Genomic DNA, 18,292 nt, shown 5'->3' on the forward strand with positions numbered 1-18,292 from the left:
CAGTGCTCAAATGGAAAGGAAAACAGAAAAAAGCTGGGGGATGGATGGGACGCCTTGTTCACTTTCGTCTGTCTCCTGTGCGTTCATTTTCCCCCTCCAGCACTAGTAATGCATTGAAAATGACAGTAAATGAATTACCCTTGCATCTGTTGGAGTCAAACTAAGGCTGAAATGCTAACCCCACCTGTTTGGGCATGAGACCCACTGAATTAAATAAGACTTATTTTTTTAGCGGACATGGTTAGGATTGTAAGCACATAGTTCCACTGAAATCAATGGGTCTGAAGTCAGGATTCCCCACCCTCCTTTGAATGGGAACTAAATTATTCTGATCAGCAGAGAAAACCAAAGGGGTACATGGGGGAAGGGAAGTGGCAGATTGTCTGTCATGCTAACCAGGATGGGAGATGGGGATGAGATTTTTCTTATTTGCCCCTGCAGATCTCATTTTTAAAATTTCACACCCACTGAAGCCAATAAATTAGCTATGACAGCTACAAGCTGATGTAGGCGATGAGCCCAATCTTGGGGCCTGTTGGAGGGATGAAGAAGCTTTAAACCCCATGGATCCAAGACTGCTTCTGCCCTCCCTCAGAATGCTCTGTTTGGATGTCTCATATCACACCACTGGGGGAAATATCACCAGCAGCAGATATATGCCTGCAGAACTCTTTGCAGTATATGCAAAGTGCCTATAGAGAGTCACCTCTGTCTTATCACCAGCTCTCCATGATGGCTCTGTTACTCTGGAATTAATCCATTATCTTTGACCCGTGAATCAGTCGATTCATGCCCATCTTGACCTCAGCTGCACGTAAAATTTGTGAGGTCAGCTTCTGTGATGCTCAGTAAAGATCACTTAACCAAAGACTCGAAGTTTAAGTTTGCGTTTCCAATTGTTCAGGCATTAAACAGTGCCTTCATCGGAAGGGGAAATAAAATATGTACATCAATGATGGATTATGAATGAAAGTTCTGGTTTCCGTCCATTACAGTATCACTTAAATTAAGGACTACCAACCTTTTTTTGAGAGAGTTCTGCTAAGAGACTGCTAGGCCTCTGGAACCAGATACTGTGTGTTACTTTGGAGCATCCATTGCAGGTTTTGAAGTTCACCAACCTGATGGCCTCCAAAGTTTTGTTGGGACTCCAAATCCCATCATCCTTGACCACTGGTCATGTTGGCTAGGGCTGATAGGAGTTGTAATCCAACATTTGAAGGGCACTGGGTTGGAGAATACTGCTGTATACAAATTGTTAATTCACTCTGAGTGTGTATCCTTATGTAGAAAAACAAAACAGCACCATCCATGTACAAAATGGAGGTATCAGCAGGCTTTGGAGAACCTACAGGTTTGCAGAAGGACAAGTGAAAAACAGGGGGTGAGAGAAAGTTGCTAAATCCATGAATTCTGCAGATTCATGAGCACAGGAAGCTCTGTAGGATCACGGCCCAGCCCAAGGCTGAGGGATCTTTGGTCCTCCAGGTGTTGTTGAACTTCACCTCTCATCATCACCAATGGCAAAGGAGGGTGGGAGTTGTGATCCAACAATATTTGGAGGATATCCATCAGGGAGCCCATCCCTGGCCTAACCAATTAACTTCATAAAATATCACATTACAATACGGCGATGAGTGAATGGTTGTCTCCACAATATTTAAATGAATGAGCAGCTCCTGTTTCCACACAGCTGTGTGTGCACATTAGAAGCCATCTGTTTTTCTGTCTGGGAGCACTCCAGGGGCCAATAACCCTACCAGTGTAAAAACATAACCCATCTTATTTCATTTTTCTTACCAAATCTTGTGTCTTGCTTGAAGTTATGGCGTGGGGACTGTCCCTCCACCCAAAACATAACAGTTCCCTAATCCTTATGGCAGAACATTAGTGCTATATTTGAAGTGTTCATCGTTGTTAGTAACATTCATATTCTAAGTTTCTTGCTAGAAGCCTTGGTTGCTTTGACTTTAAGCACGAAGTCTCACACCATTTGCTGAGCAAAATAATATACAGTGAACACAACACTCTTGTGAAATAGGGAAAATCAAACACTATATCTGCTGATTTGCCACATGCCAAACATTTGAGGACTCTAGGCTCTGGAAAATACTCACCTTTGAAGGTCGCCTTGCTGTATAAATGGCCACAAACTCAATTCCTTGTTGCTGCAAAGACTTAGTAAACTCTCCAATTATTTTGTCTGTAGACATAAAATTCATTATAACTGCTTAACAATGTCATTAAGTTCACCCAAAATTGCTATGATATCTTGGAAGGCAACAATGCTCAGGCAGTAAAGAAGTGTCCGTGCTCATTTATACTGAAATATTAACTGTTACGCAATGTACTTGACAAATTACAAAAGCAAAGTAAGACATCTGAGTTTCCCTGATCGATGTTTCAGAAAAGGTCCAGAGGTTTAGTGACTATTGAAAGTGATTAAAAAGTAAGTTGAAGTGAGGGAAAGATTAGATGATGTAGGCAGACCACCAGCACTGCCTAAATACTATTCAGGCAGCTCAATTTCTTCCTAAGATATGAATTTGGTTGACACGTGAACTGGGGTGATAACACATGAAGTGATTAAAAAATTCCTTTACAACAAGAGGAGATCTGTATTCCTCCATATGTTGTCCTCCATATGTTGTTGGTCTACAACTTCTGACCATTGACCATGAATTTGGGGAAACTGTGATGTTTCATGCCTTGAGTTCTATGATGGAGATATTAATCTACTAATTAATTAAATAAAAGCACAAATGCTTATTATTTGGGCTCAACTGGCATATGACCCCAAGAAGAACTTGGTGGATTTTTATAAGAACCATGGTACCTGAGGACACATATCCACAGAGTAGGTGCAGATCGCAGTGGATCCACTGCAACTAGATCTCTGTTCACTTTGTACAGGTTATTCCATTTCTAGCAAGGGAATATGCATGAACGCCTCTTTCCCCCCTGAATGCTGATCTTTCTTACTTAATTGTTGTTAACAAAAACCTGGCTCACTTGTGGATTGTTTCACTTACCATTTTCCAGGAGCTCCTTTCGAGTGGATAGGTCATTCGTCCTACATGGGAAACATAGAAAGAAAGAAAATGAAAATGTTGGAAGGGGAAGAACACTGTCATGGCCTACCACTTGCAGTTGAAACAACAAGACTACTATGATTTTATTGAAAATGAAAACACGGGAAAGAAAAAAGAAGAGCACAGAAATATAACAACCGAACAACTTAGCTCTGGGTTTTTTTGTTTTTTTTTAAGGATTTTAGCTTTGGTAGACAGGACATGTTCCAAACTGAAGCATCCAGGGAACAGTATTCCAGAGGGAGAGAAACTGCAAAATCAGATCACATATAGAATGCAAGGATAACTTCCCGTATAACTCAGGAGCTGGAAATCTAATCTTCAATCAGCGGTTTAATTTAATTCTGGAAGATGCCAGTTGTCTTGGGTAGAGATTGCAAAATGAAGAATACAAAATGGGAATTGGACAGTGGCATGAGATAAAGGGTTAATGACACACACACCCAGCATCACAGTCCCAAGGCTATTTAGTGGGGGGAGGGGATTATCCAGATTGGGACCATGGCGTTGGGAAGAGTGGCTAACCTTTTCCCTCATGCCACATGAATGCACTGTGACACAGAGGAGCTATGAAAGACATGCCCCTCAACTGTCGAACTTTGACATCCTGGGATTACAGAAGTCATCCTGACTTCTGATTGGATCCTGGGATGTCTTGTTTTGGCTCCTGTTAAAGCACAGCTCTCCAAGATGCCTATGGGGGGGTGCTCTCACAAGTTACCTGGCTCCTGTGAGAACTTGGCCCCGAAATATGAGCTATATTTAAATCTCACAAAAAATCACAACTTACATGGGAGCATGGCCCCCCCAAAAGGCGCATCCTGATTTTCCTTTGTTTCATGTTGGAGGGTATGGAAAGGGATAACCAAAAATTGCAATTTTGGCAACATATGGCTTCCCTTTTTTGCATATGTTAATTAGGGGGGGGGAATATTTTTCTCCCTCCTTATCTTAATAAAGCCTATGGAGAGAATATGTACATTGATAACTCTTACGGATAACTTATTGTGGAAACAGTTGTACACCCCATAAATGATATAAACTGGATGTAAATGTTTATACCAGATTCCTTGTTTTCGATGAAACCGTTGCCTTGCAATCGTTGTTTTATTGCTTAAAATTTTAATAAAACTTTCCACGGGGAAAACAATTAATGCGTTGTGTTTAGGCTGGCCCCTTAAGACTTAGATTTGTTATTAACAATGATTGCCTTCCTAAGAGATCTAATGTTTTCAGGGTAATTTGCTGTTGAGTAAGGAAAAGCTGATTAAAAAAAACAAATCCAACGATGGGTAAACTGACAGAGGAACAAGCTGGCATTGGATAAGACAGATAATCAGATCCTTGTCAGACTCAATAATTTATTCCTCCATTGAATGACTTTACGTAATGTGACTATTGGCAACACCTGTAGGACAACCTATAATGAGAGATCATGTTTGAAGAGCAAGAAAAGGGATGCAGAAATGTCTGTACAGAGGTACCTTGGTTTACGAACTTAATCCGTTCCGGAAGTCCGTTCTTAACCCAAAGCGTTCTTAAAACAAGGCGTGTTTTCCCATAGCAGCAGGGGACTCAATTTACAAATGGAACACACTCAACAGGAAGCGGAACATGTTCTTATTCCAAGGCAAAGTTCACAAACCGAAACACCTACTTCTGGGTTTGCAGCGTTCTTAATCCAAGTTGTTCATAAACTAAGCTGTTCTTAAACCAAGGTACCACTGTATTAGATCAACAAGTCCATTCAGGGTAGTCCAACAGAGCCATTCGATGCAATCTAGGTATCTTGCATTATACGTGATTTTACCTTTTCTGCTTTTGGTTGTTTTTCATTTGGTTTTCTTTTATCTTGTTAATCGTTTTGAGACCCTTTTGGGTCCAAAGTGGCTACCAAACATAATAAATAATGACCAAACCACAAAGTTCTATTCTCTCAGGATTTCTCAGAATGTGTGATGTCAGTATAAGGTCTAGTGCAAATCGGTACGAGGGTCAACGAAAGTTTTACGGGCAAACGATGAGAAAGGGGGCAGGGATAGGTGAACCCTTGTCAAAAAGCAGGATAAGAGGATACAGAATTGCATAAAATTTGCATATGCCGCTACATAGAGCAACACACGCACACACAAATAAATAATTGCTTTAATTAAAAGAGAACTACAGGGCATCTCACCATAGCAGAGAAAGCTGCCAGCTCTCTATTTGAAGGGCTATCTAGTCCAAGAAAAGTAGGGGGCATGATGTTGCCCTTGAACAGATAGGTGCAGCGGCGTAGCAAGGGGGTGCTGTGGGTGTGCCCCTCCCCGGGTGTCATTACTGATAGGGGTGACAAAATGGCGGGCAGCATTCACTGTGGGGCCTGCAGCGTGCTCAAGCCATGCATCTCTAGTGCCCACAGGCTTTATGCTGTCCGCCCACTGCAGCTTCACCACATTACCATGAAGGTGAAAAATCGCTCTGTGCTGACTTTTAACATACAACAAATGATGGCGTAAGTCAGGTAAACAGAACCTTAGGAGGTTCTGTTTACTCAGACGATACTGGATTTCGCAGAATTGTTCAGGGTTCCTTTTTTAAAATAATAATAATCCATTTATCATTTACAAATGAGTCACCTATTTTATTTTTGCCTGTTTCTTGGTGTCAGGCATTAGGAGTCAAGATGAATGACTCGCCTCCCAGCTTTATTGAAATGATGCACTTGGAAAATGTAATAATATGGAATGTGTTCGGCATGTTGTTTTTCCTAAAGTTGTTCCTCAGAGTTATGGGTTCTTCCCCTTAGGGAAAGGCCCATAGATCAATCATAGCACATAAATTTTGCATGTGGAAGGACTCAGGTTCAATACCCATCATCTCCAGGAAGCTTGGAAAGATGATTCTCAAAGGTCATGTCCACACCATAAATTTATAACACAGACTGGAGGAGCCTGTGACTCTCTGGATATTGTTGGACTATGGTTCACAAAATCCTTGATGAGCTTTCTTCAACTTGTTGTCCAGATGTTTTGGACTATACCTCTAAAAAGCCCCTGGCAGCATGGCCAATGGTCAAGAACGATGGGAGTTGTCTAGCTCAGAGGTCATGCTGGGAGTTGGAAGTTGGAATCAAACCTAACCTGAAGGGCTACAGGTTCACCACCCCAGGCTATAGAAACCAAAGTGCCTCGACATTAATTAAAGAAGTGATAACATAACATGTAGCAGTCTTTGACTTTTGGAACATCATAGGAGGCAGTATCTGGTGGTCAAAACCTTTAATCAGTTTACAATTTATTTCATTTCGGCTTTAATCATCATAACAACTAGTAGTAGAAGTAGTAGTAGTAGTACCCTGCCCATCTGGCTGGGTTGCCACAGATGCTCTGGGTGGCTTCCAACAAATATAAAAACATAATAAAACATTACATATTAAAAAGTTTCCCTATACAGATAATAATAATAATAATAATAATAATAATAATAATAATAATAATAATTTATTCATTAATTCATTCATTCATTCCCCACCCATCCGGCTGGGTTTCCCCATCCACTCTGGGCGGCTTCCAGCAAAATGTTAAAATACAATAATTCATCAAACTTTAAAACTTCCCAAAACAGGGTTGCCTTCAGATGTCTTCTAAAAGTCAGATAGTTGTTTATTTCCTTGACATCTGATGGGAGGGAATCCACAGGGCAGGTGCCACTACCGAGAAGGCCCTCTGCCTTGTTCCCTGTAACCTCACTTTTTGCAGTGAGGGAACCACCAGAAGGCCCTCGGAGCTGGACCTCAGCGTCTGGGTTGAACGATGGGGGTGGAGACGCTCCTTCAGGTATACTGGGCCTTTAGATGTCTTCTAAAGGTTGTATAGTTGCTCATCTCCTTGACATCTGATGGGAGGGTGTTCCACAGGGCGGGCGCCACTACCGAGAAGACTATCTGCCATGTTCACTGTCTTTCTTCTTTTTCTTTGGCAATCACTCGTCACCGAGTAAGATTGTCTTCCATGAACACGATCTTAACAGTGATTCCATAAGTGACTGTGGAGGCCAATTCTAGATCCACACATCCTTCCACTGTGGGAGCATAGGTTTCTGGGTGGGAGTTGATCATGGTGAGGGTTTGCCAAATGTGCCTTTCCCTCTTAGCTCGTTTCTCCCTTTCATCCCGAGTTTGAGTGTCTTCGAAGTCCGTTACACCTTTGGTAAAGGCTGTCCTCCAATTGGAGTGCTCACTTCTGGTTCCCTGTAGCTTCTCTTCTCTCCGTGAGGAAACCACCAGAAGGCCCTCGGAGCTGGATCTCAGCAGCCGGGCTGAACAATAGGGGGTGGAGATGCTGTATCTATGAGCTATATATCCAATGCTAGTCCTACACAGAAAACCCCTATAGATGTGACTTAGTTTCATTCATTTCAGTGAGTCTGCTACATGTATGATTCTTACATAAGGCCTGCGTAAAAAGCCACAAGAGTTTTGTACATGCATGCAAGAGTGCTGTGAACTCCCTGAGATTTCCGGATGAAGGGTGGCATACAAATTTAATAAATAATAATAATAATAACCTTTTTGGCACCTCATACCTGCTGGTCAGTGGTAGCTTTATCACAAACACATTGGGTTTGGATCCATTCGCCATCAGCTGTGATGTATCTTTGCCGTCTACGTTTACCAAGGCCCAGTTCAGCGTTTCTTGGAGGTACCCTGAAAGGTGATTCACGGCATGGCAGTCCACAGCAGGCAAGACTAAGGAAGATGATGAAGTCTTCATAAGTTCCTGTAGTAAGCACAAAAAACAGTTAATTATGAATTGGATGATTAAGGCAGGAATGATTGCTTTCTTTTTCTTTTCTTTTTTTACTCTGATAGGCTTGATTACAGTCTTTCATAGCCTCCATTATGCAAAATAAACTCTGTTATCCTCAACAAGAATTTGACATGCAATTTCATTATATAAACAACCCGATAATCATCATCATCAAGCTGAACAAAAACAAAAAAAATGTTCAAGTGTTCATAATTTTCTGAATGTTTTTTTTGGGGAGGTTAATTAATCTCTGTGTGTACATGTGAAAATTGGCTGTTTTGCAAGCAGTTTATAGGTTGATGAAAAAGTCAACCTTGTGTTTAAAATATTGTGTGTGTGTGCGCGCGCGCGTATGAGAACTATTAATGGTCCTGTCCTATGATGTGGCATACTAGCAGTTTTAAGGAAGCCTCACAATTCTCTCGCGATGATTATTACAGTGAAGTGACCTGTAGTTCAGGTGATAACACAGATCTCCACATCTCTCTGGCCCATTCGCCCCTGGTCTGCCTGCTTTGAAGTCCAACTATCTGCTTGTCTGAACCGCAGCTTTTCCCTCCAGCCACACTGAGCTCAGACCTTGACAAGCTGAAACTGGGCATGGCAACTCCATACGAGTAAAATACAGTCGTACCTTGGATCCCGAACGCCTTGCGAGTTGAACGTTTTGGCTCCCGAACGCCACAAAGTGAGTGTTCCAGTTTGCGGACGTTCTTTGGAACCCGAACGTCCGATGCAGCTTCCATGGCTTCCGATTGGCTGCAGGAGCTTCCTGAAGGCAATCGGAAGCCGTGCCTTGGTTTCTGAACGTTTTGGAAGTCGAACGGACTCCCGGAACGGATTCCATTTGACTTCCGAGGTACCATTGTATAAGGAAATACTCATGACAGTCATATTACATCTGCGTTGAAAGAAAAAGGGCTTGGAAATGTTTAGGACAGGGTTGGGGAAACCCCTTAGCCCAGCGAGTCATATCTTTACCTTCCTCCAAATCCGTGGTGTAGTGTTTAGTGTTGAACTAGGATCTGGAAGACCTGTGCTCAGATCCTCACTCAGACATGAAGCTCACTGGGTGACCTTGGGCCAGTCATTGCCTCTCAGCCCACAGGGCTGTTGTGAGGATTAACGGAGAACTATGAGGATTAATTGTGTAGGGGGAGGAGAAAAAGTAAGGTGTAAAGGAATAAACAAATAAGTTTGGTTCTATATAGTTTTCTAATGCTACCAGCTTTCTAAAACTGTTATGTTCCACGTTGCCTCTTCTCCACCTGCTTACACTTCCCTGACCTTTCTGTGTCCTTTTTAAATTGCTTGGGTATTTTTCTGTGTTCCTCTAGGAAGCAAGTGCAAACCACTTTTACAGCTTGCTCATGTGGTCCACAAGGTTGAAAACGGAATGACTCAGTTGCTGGAAAACAAATCCCAAAATTAACTGTCGACCCTACCAGGCACTTGATTTCTAGGCTGTCATCCAACTGGGGTCTCTGGCACACAAGATAATTTTAGTAGAAACAGGGGTAGGGAGGTACAAGTGTCACCATATGTGAATTGGGGGGGGGGGTTGTTGTTTCTGCTTTAAACAAATTGCTCTGCCATATCAGAGCACATCTCGACATGGTAGTGGCATAGGTAAAAGGTAAATGTAAAGGGTCCCTGGGTGGTTAAGTCCAGGCAAAGGCAACCATGGGGTTGTGGCGCTCATCTCGCTTTCAGGCCGAGGGAGCCGGCGTTTGTCCACAGACAGCTTTCCGGGTGATGTGGCCAGCATGACTAAACTGCTTCTGGCGCAACGGAGCACCGTGACAGAAACCAGAGCGCACGGAAACGCCGTTTACCTTCCCGCCACTGCGGTACCTATTCATCTACTTGCACTGGTGTGCTTTTGAACTGCTAGGTTGGCAGGAGCTGGGACAGAGCAACAGGAGCTCACCCCGTCGCGGGGATTCGAACCGCCGACATTCCGATCGGCAAGCCCAAGAGGCTCAGTGGTTCAGAACACAGCGCCGCCCTTTCGTGGCATAGACCCTGGAGGCAGACAGAAGTGTACAATTCTGTTTGCATCCACTGAGAAGCTACTTCATTATCTTCTCTCCGAATGTGGGGAAAACAGGATTGGATCCAGTATCTTTTGACCAGATCTAGTAAGGAAAATACGAGCATGCATTCAACATGCATTTACATCGCAGTGATCACCTAGGTGCTATTGAACCTGATAGATGTATCTTCCGATGGCCATCAGAATTTCATTCCAACACAGGACCTCTAGTCACAAACAACAAGTACAACCAGAGTTGCACTGGTGCCTCTCTTTTTCCAGTAGAGAAGTAATTGACAACAAGGGTAAGATCATGGGCCTATTTTACTGTATTTAAAGCCTCATGCTTCAAGAAGAAATTGCATCCCTAAAATTGCAAGCACTTGCAAAATGCACGGACTCCTTTTTGCATATTTTCAAGGAACACAAGACCTCTGAGACATTTATCGCAGCTGATCTTCTTACAGAGGAAGAAGCCACAATTGCTGGATAGCTCAGTTGGTAGAGCATGAGACTCTTAATCTCAGGGCCATGGGCTCAATCCCCATGTTGGGTGAAAGGTTCTTGCGTTGCAGGGCATTGGATTGGATGACCCTTGTGGTCCCGTCTAACTCTACAATCCTATGATTCTACAACAACAAAGTCCTTTCCTTTCTAATCTGCTCCCCACTGTACAACTGATGGCCAGGATGGGATCCATACATCCGTATGAAATCTGGCTATGACTTGGGGTTCCCAATTCCTGATTAGAAGTATTTTAGTTACAGTACACGCTCATTTTCCAAAACACAGACTCATTAGTACTCTTTGTTAAAAGGAGATCAAAGAGCCATCTGTTTCCTCTCAGGTAATGGCTATGTGAACATCATCAAATCAATGGATAATTACCATCACTACATTCCTTGAAGCATTTAGATTGCTTTTATCATTTAGGGTGTTTTTTTATTTTAAACACATGCCCTGTTGCTGGAATGAGAATTCTTCTACCAATCATTCATTTAACTCCAGTTGAAACGTGGGTATTCAACTAAGCTTTACTCAGAGTAAATTCATTCATTTCAATGAGTCAAGCATGAGTAAAATTTAGTTATCACCTATAATTTACAACCACACAAACCATGTCTCCATCTCTGCTCCAGTATGTCTCTCCCTCTCTCACACACACAGCGTGTGCAACTTCAAAGTAGGCTAATTTAGTTGACAAAAGATTCCTCTGAACCTGACAGAATCTTCTCCTTAACTGAACCACCCCTCAGAAGCTGAGAAACCATGTAGGAACTCCCACATTGCCAGAGCTCCACGCACATAAGAAACAGCAAGTCTTGGGTAACTTCAAAAACTTTCCTGAAAATTGCAGGTGCTTAGGTTTATTTTACGACTATCGCTTTCTCGAGCTGGAAAGAGCCTTCAGCCTGTTACCAGAATTGCAATGTCTCTGTCATTCCTTTCAGGCGCCGTTTTGTTTTGCTTTTGAAAATTGCTGGGAGACGCCATATGAGATAGTTATGCTTGCCTGAACATTGCGAAACGGTGTCTCATTTCCAGAGGAGCCGGCGTAACGTGTGAAGTCATCCACACTAAGCTGAAAAACAAAACAGAAAAAAAGATAGCATAGGTCGCTGGGGGGAACACCTTGGCTCATTAGACACAAGCTGCACTCCGCTGCTATGAGACAAGACAAATTGCCGACACCTACCGCATCTTGAAGAAACAAGGCGACGTTTCTGGGATCAGGAGAAGCCAGAGCTTGCTTCAGCAATGGATGCAGCTCATGCTTTGAGATAACATGCCCTTCATGTAAAGTGGTTGCCAAGCCTTGGAAGGATCTGAAAGAAATTAATTTTTCAAAGGGCTGTTTACTTTTCTTTTAACGGAATCGAAAATTTCGCACAGCAGTCTGTATGTGTGTGTGATGTTTGTGAAGTGTGTGTGTATGTATTCCTTTTCGTAAAAGGGGGGAGAGAGAGGTGCAGATGCTGGCACATTGATAAATTAGAAAATGGCTTCCTTACCCCTGCCCCTTCCGCTTCCCTACTGAATTACACACAATAAAAATATTATTTAAAACATTTTTAGAGATGATATTTATCACTTTGAGCTATAAAGGCTTAAAAATTGAGACCAGTGCCAAGGGTCCCAGTCACAAAATGGCCACCGTGAGGTGTGTGGCCTAGCACAAAATGTCTGTCACGGGGGCAGAGCATCGCACAAAATGAGAGAGAGTAGAGTCATTGCTGCAGCTCCACTACCATGGGAAGTCAGTGCTATGTGGCAGTCACCAAAATACTGATGCTGTTGTCACCTATTTACAACAGGGAGCATTTCCTTGTACCAAAGAAAAAAATACAAGATGGCCAACCATCTTGGACTACTGCAATGCGCTCTATGTGGGGCTACCTTTGAAGGTGAGCCGGAAACTACAATTAATCCAGAATGCAGCGGCTAGATTGGTGACTGGGAGTGGCCACCGAGACCATATAACACCAGTCCTGAAAGACCTACATTGGCTCCCAGTACGTTTCCGAGCACAATTCAAAGTGTCAGTGCTGACCTTTAAAGCCCTAAATGGCTTTGGCCCAGTATACCTGAAGGAGCGTCTCCACCCCCATCGTTCAGCCCGGACACTGAGGTCCAGCTCCGAGGGCCTCCTGGCGGTTGCCTCACTGCGAGAAGTGAAGTTACAGGGAACCAGGCAGAGAGTAGTGGCGCCCGCCCTGTGGAACACCCTCCCATCAGATGTCAATGAAATAAACTATCTGACTTTTAGAAGACATCTGAAGGCAACCCTATTTTGGGAAGTTTTAAAGTTTGATGTTTTATCGTGTTTTTAATATTCTGTTGGGAGCCGCCCAGAGTGGCTGGGGAAACCCAGCCAGATGGGCGGGATATAAATTATTATTATTATTATTATTATTATTATTATTATTATTATTATTATTATTACCACACTCTTTCCTGCACACACAGAGTGCACACACATGCACTCACCATACACACAGAGGCTGCAGACACACATACATTTCCCTATTTCCCATCACTTGTGCACAACCACACAATCCATGTCTCCATCTCTGCTCCGGTATGTCTCTCCCTCTCTCTCACACACAGCGTGTGCAACTTCAAAGTAGGCTAGTTTTGTGGCAGGATCCATGAAAACAAACACATAAGCTGAGAACTCTTTATATATTTGATAAACTAATATTTTAAAAAAAACATGAATGCATATAAAGGTGATGTTGTAAATATTCTTTTGATTTTGTTGGTGAAATGATTTCCAGCCATTTCATGTGAGGGTGCAAGGGGAGTTACGTAACACAATGTGAAGCTCTTTTCTCACGAGCTGCTTCTATAAGCATTTTAAAACATGTTCCATTTACCATTTGCAAATCCATTTGTGTTTTGAAGGTGACATTAAATAGGCACATACATAGCCCATGAGATTAGAAATTACTTCAGAGATATGTCTGGAACTTGCAGAAAAAGAAACATCTACTATCACAGCGTTCAGAGCAGAAGATATAAATAAACCTGTAAAATCTCACCAGCGAAAGCCATCAAAGTTCTGAATTGTTTGCTCTCTGTTCTTAACGGAAGAAACTGAGGCAAACTGAAATTAGTTCAGCCATCCCTACTCCTAAATGTGTATAAGATTTCAGGTTGAAGGAGCTAATTATATGTGGCTACATGGGATTATGTTTATTTGCATGTTTTACAAATATATAATTCAGACTAACATAATTATATTTTACAGGTTCTGTAAGTGGCTTTATAAATCTGAGAAGCTCTCTAAATCAATGTAAGTTCTTCTTTTGATTTAGTTAGTAGAACCTCTGAGGGCTCATTGGTGTTTTGGGTCCACAGTAGCATTTTTGGCTTTGTTAAATTATCTACGTGGTTCACATGAGAACAGAGAAATAAATAAACACCGTCTAAAATGATTCTATAGCAAAACAAACACCCATCTATTTTGTTTTAAATAATGTGTGAAAATAGCACAAAGTTTGTGTGAAATAAATACTCACAGATGGATTTTTCCAAGGGTTTTTTTTTTAATTAAAAAGATCTGCTATTAATTTAAAAATAATATGTGAAACATGAATCAGAATTAATTAGATGTAACAAAAATAATAAATGACATTACATTCGAAGGGAGATGAGCACAGAAAACTTTTGGAAAGCTAGTATTCATTGTTAAAATGCAGCTCATTTTACTTCTCACGGGTTCATGGCCTATTTAGAAACCTTCTCTTAGAACAACTGGTTTTCTTTCAAAACTGTTTTGCCTTTTCGAGACGAATGGTGGAAGCCAATCTTCTACCAACCTACCTCCCCCCCCCCATGTTGCTATTTCCAAGTCAGCCTTTCTCAACTTGGTGCCCTCTAGATTTTGGGCGGTGCAGGTGATCTCCCCACCCCCCAACAGGGTGCCGAGCCGAGAAGATTCAAAATTGAGAAGATCCATAATTGAGAAGATCCATTTGCGGGCGCCAAGTTTTTGTCTTGTACATGGCTCCATATTATGAAAGATTACTAAAGTCCACCTGCAAGGACGTTCAGTGGTTGCTCATGAGAAATCAGCCGAATGCAGAACTTCTAAAAACTAAGTTCTTTATTGTGCAGATATTTACAGTGGAGCAAAAGTTCAAACGTCCATCTCATCCCTCCGCAGAGTCCAGGAATGAACCCTTCTGGTTCTTGGTCCAGCAAAAGAGGCGCGGGATTCTAAACCCCCGCCTCCCCCTTCCACGTCTTTCCTGTCTGCGAACTCGGGGCGCGGGAAACTGTCCCTGTTCCCCGCTTCCCCCTTGGTGCTCAGGCTCTGCGATCCCTTCACAGCCCCTGCGCTGACTTCCTGCCTCCAACTCCCCCTCCCCACTGGAGGAATGGTCGCTTCCTCCTGAGGAGGGGGACGACGAACTACTGAACAAAGGGGGTGGTTCCCTGTACTGCAAACAATCCTGGGGTGCTACCAGCCGTGGGGAGGGGGGTTTCCTGACACCACCTCTGACAGATGCTGTGGACTACAACTCCCATGAGCCACTGCCAGCATGGGCATACGATGGTGAGGCTATTAAGAGCATAGCTTCACCGGCTGGGGTTGATGGGAGTTGTAGGCAGAGACATGTGGAGAGCACCAGGATGAGGAGAGCTGATCTATGTGGTTGCAGACTTGCTTTAGTTGAGAGAAAAGGAGAAGGAATAATATTCTTGGCATCTAGAAAACTGCTGAAAGGTAAGGAGCATCACTCTGCAACTGTCCATAGTCACTTCCGGCCAAACAATTTGCCAAGCAAACTTTTAGAGCTTGCAAGTCCACAAGTTATCTATCAGCCGAAATGGTGGCAGATTTGTTGAGTTTTTGGTCATTTTTGGTATGGTTTTCAACCAGGAGGAGGCCAACAAACAAGAAGACTCCTCTCCTGCTCGGTCTCATGTAAACAGACGACCCAATTAAAACAATTTCAGGATCTGCATTCAGCTGCTAGAAACCGACGGAAGATGCTCCTGTTGCCGACGGCAGCAGTTGGAGCTACATAATTAAAACCAGCGGCTGCTTTAGTGGAATTTCAAACAGGTACTGAAGCATCTCGCTGAGTGATATGACTGTGACAGCCCAATTCACTTCTAGCCGAGGGAATTTTATTTGGAGTGGCAACCCAACAATGGTCTGATATGAAATGTCATCTTCAAATTTAGCACGTCTGATTCCTCAAAGAAAAAAATCTCTTGCACATGCAGTCAGATAGCTAACCTCGTTTGTATTCACCGGATCATTCCACATGCCAAATAAAACGGCCCGCACCTCTCTTTTAAGCAGGAAGGGGAAAATATTGGTCAGAGTGGCACTGTCAAATCAGGGGGAAATCATTTATGAACTTCTTTCACTCCCAATCTTGGCACAAAAGTAGGCCATCACTATACAAACTGTCAAAGGTTTCCCCTGATGGAACGCTACGGATATTTCAAAAGAACAGGCATGTGGCCTTCCTTACAATTGCTCCTACCTACTCCATAGGACGTGGGTGGCACTGTGGGTTAAACCACTGAGCCTAGGGCTTGCCGATCGGAAGGTCGGCAGTTCAAACCCCCACGCCGGGGGAGAGATGTGTGGCTCAGGTACACGGTGAGTGCCGCCCGGCATTTTGGCACACACACCCCTCAGTGGTGACACCCGGGGTGGTCCGCACCCACCTCACCTCCCCTTCTTCCGCCCCTGCTAGCAAACTAGCATTTTAAAAAATAAATAAACTGACCTTTCCTAGGTTGAGCAAGAGGTGGTAGTGATCATTTCTTAGAGCTGCTATCTAACTGGGGGGGGGGGAGGAAACTTAGTCAATGAACTGTATGAGTTTTAGCTGCTTGATTATTTGATTGAATTTGCACACATTTGCCTCTGGAGATGCGTGTTTTGTTGTTTTAGATGGCAGACCAGGTTTGTTTCACCATGCAAGCTCTATTTTTTAAAAAAAACATTCCCTCTTCCCTCTCTTTTCAGGTGGTGCATGCTCTTTGCTGGTTTTGTAAGGTACTTGCAAAAAAGTAATTAAGGGTGCAACTCTGTGGTCCCTCAGGGGCCATGACATGTTGTGGATCTCTGTGGCCATGGCAGTAGAGGGAGAATCCCTCTGCCCAGGTGGCATGAAAATGCCTGCAGCTTTTGCCACTTTGCTGCTAGTACACCAACAGCAAAGGGGGGGGGTGCTCTGGCAGAGGGGTTGGTGTGGCTTATTCCAAATAGCTGGGGAGCTGGCATAATTATTTCCCCTTCCATTGGAAGCGTTGGAAGGGATTATTTAAAAAAAAAAAACTGTGATGGAAGGAGAAGAAAGATACATGAATCTGGCAGGTCTTCAACCTTTGATTTCCCCTTGCTTGACCCAACAAGATTTCTCTGCCCCAAGCTGCTCCCTGACCAACTAGGGAACCAGATTTAGGACCAAACGGCCTTTCGAACAGAGTAGGGACGAGGAACATGTGGCTCTCCAGATGTTTCGTGCTGGCCAGGGATAATGAGAGCTGGAGTAAGAAAGCATCTGGAGGACCACAGGCCACTTCTGAATAATGTCTTCAAAAAGAAATAGGACATTTGGCCATCCTATATACAGACCTGCCTTATGGGCGCACAGAAACTATGCATGAAATGATTGTGCAACCCACAATCACAGTTCAAACCACAGCAGTCATTTCCTTTCTCAGCAGAGCTTCCTGACACCATAATAGAGGAGATGTTTCAAGGACAACCACACCCTTCTTCCCCCTCGCCCTCCCTGTTGTCAAACGTCTCCTAGGTCAGGCTGTTGGATTCTTGAAATTCAACGTTCACGGCTTCCTGGCTGCACCACACTACAAACATAAACTGGCTTTATTATGGAATTGGGGAGAAAGAAACTGCATGGAGCAAGTTTCTGGCTGTTCTTCAGAGAGAAGCCTGGCTTCATTACCTGCATGAACTGAAGTTTTCTAATTCTAGGTCATCTTATTTCTACCGAGAAGAGCTCCTGTTTCACCTGTTTGTGGTGACAACAGGTGCAGCCATTATCAGATAAGGATAAAGGGCGAAGGAGACTTGAAAGCATTTTCATTTTTAATAACCAGTGTTATTTCAGAATACCTTGTTGTTTTTCCCAACTGGCTATTTTCTTTCAAAATTACAGAACTTAGTTTAGCCACACACCCCCTCTCACACACACACACTCACAAGCTCTGGGCTGGCTCAGTCAGGTAGCAAAGTAGGCCATTTTCCAGAGCCCCCAACCAGTTGTTTGAGCACATTGCCCAAAACAGTTGTTAATATTTCCATTTTGCAGAAAATTATCTAAGAAGATGTGATTCTGGTTAACAGCCAAATGTGCCACAGAAGGGCAAGTCAATGCAGCTTAAAAAAAATATGTTGCCATGCCCTCTGTGTTCCAGTATTAGGGGGTCCCATGGAAGGTGCCAGACCCAAGCCCCTCACCCCACAAATCTTGAAGAAGCATTGATTAGCTTTCTTCCAGAAAACATATCCTCCTGCAAGCACACACTGTGCTCGAGCTCTCCACAGAGGAGAAGCATCCTTCTTCAGAGGCAGAAAAAAGAAGCGATGCACCCCTTTCCTCATGGCATTTTATCCCCATCTAGTTATTTCTTATTGCCTCAGAGCTCTGGCAGGCATCCAGAACCCCTCTTGCCCACATTGAAAGAACTGCAAGAATGGAGAACCTCCTGAGAATCACATGTTCAGTTCCTCCAGTTCCATTGCATTTCTCCGATGAAAATATGGACGTCCTATAGCTCAGACCATTTCCTGGACTGGGCTCACAAATGGGGCCCAAAGCAAAAAATATTTATCTACCCAACCTTATGCCTTACCAGTGCATATAGTGACTGAATAG

At 43.3% G+C, this 18,292-nt stretch overlaps 1 protein-coding gene across 1 annotated transcript in view; it reads right to left on the minus strand.

Moving 5' to 3' along the window:
- LOC117054561 (V-type proton ATPase subunit S1-like) overlaps positions 1-18,292 on the minus strand; it is a 40,011-nt gene that overhangs the window by 20,936 nt on the left and 783 nt on the right. The window contains exons 2-6 of the mRNA XM_033163518.1: positions 11,614-11,743; positions 11,431-11,499; positions 7,659-7,852; positions 3,033-3,073; positions 2,118-2,203 (exon numbers count right to left, since the gene is read on the minus strand). Of these exons, the coding sequence (XP_033019409.1) occupies positions 2,118-2,203; positions 3,033-3,073; positions 7,659-7,852; positions 11,431-11,499; positions 11,614-11,743 (520 nt within the window). The remainder of the gene's footprint in view (positions 1-2,117; positions 2,204-3,032; positions 3,074-7,658; positions 7,853-11,430; positions 11,500-11,613; positions 11,744-18,292) is intronic.

This window comes from Lacerta agilis, chromosome 10 (genome assembly GCF_009819535.1).
Source record: "Lacerta agilis isolate rLacAgi1 chromosome 10, rLacAgi1.pri, whole genome shotgun sequence".
Taxonomy (NCBI): domain Eukaryota; kingdom Metazoa; phylum Chordata; class Lepidosauria; order Squamata; family Lacertidae; genus Lacerta; species Lacerta agilis.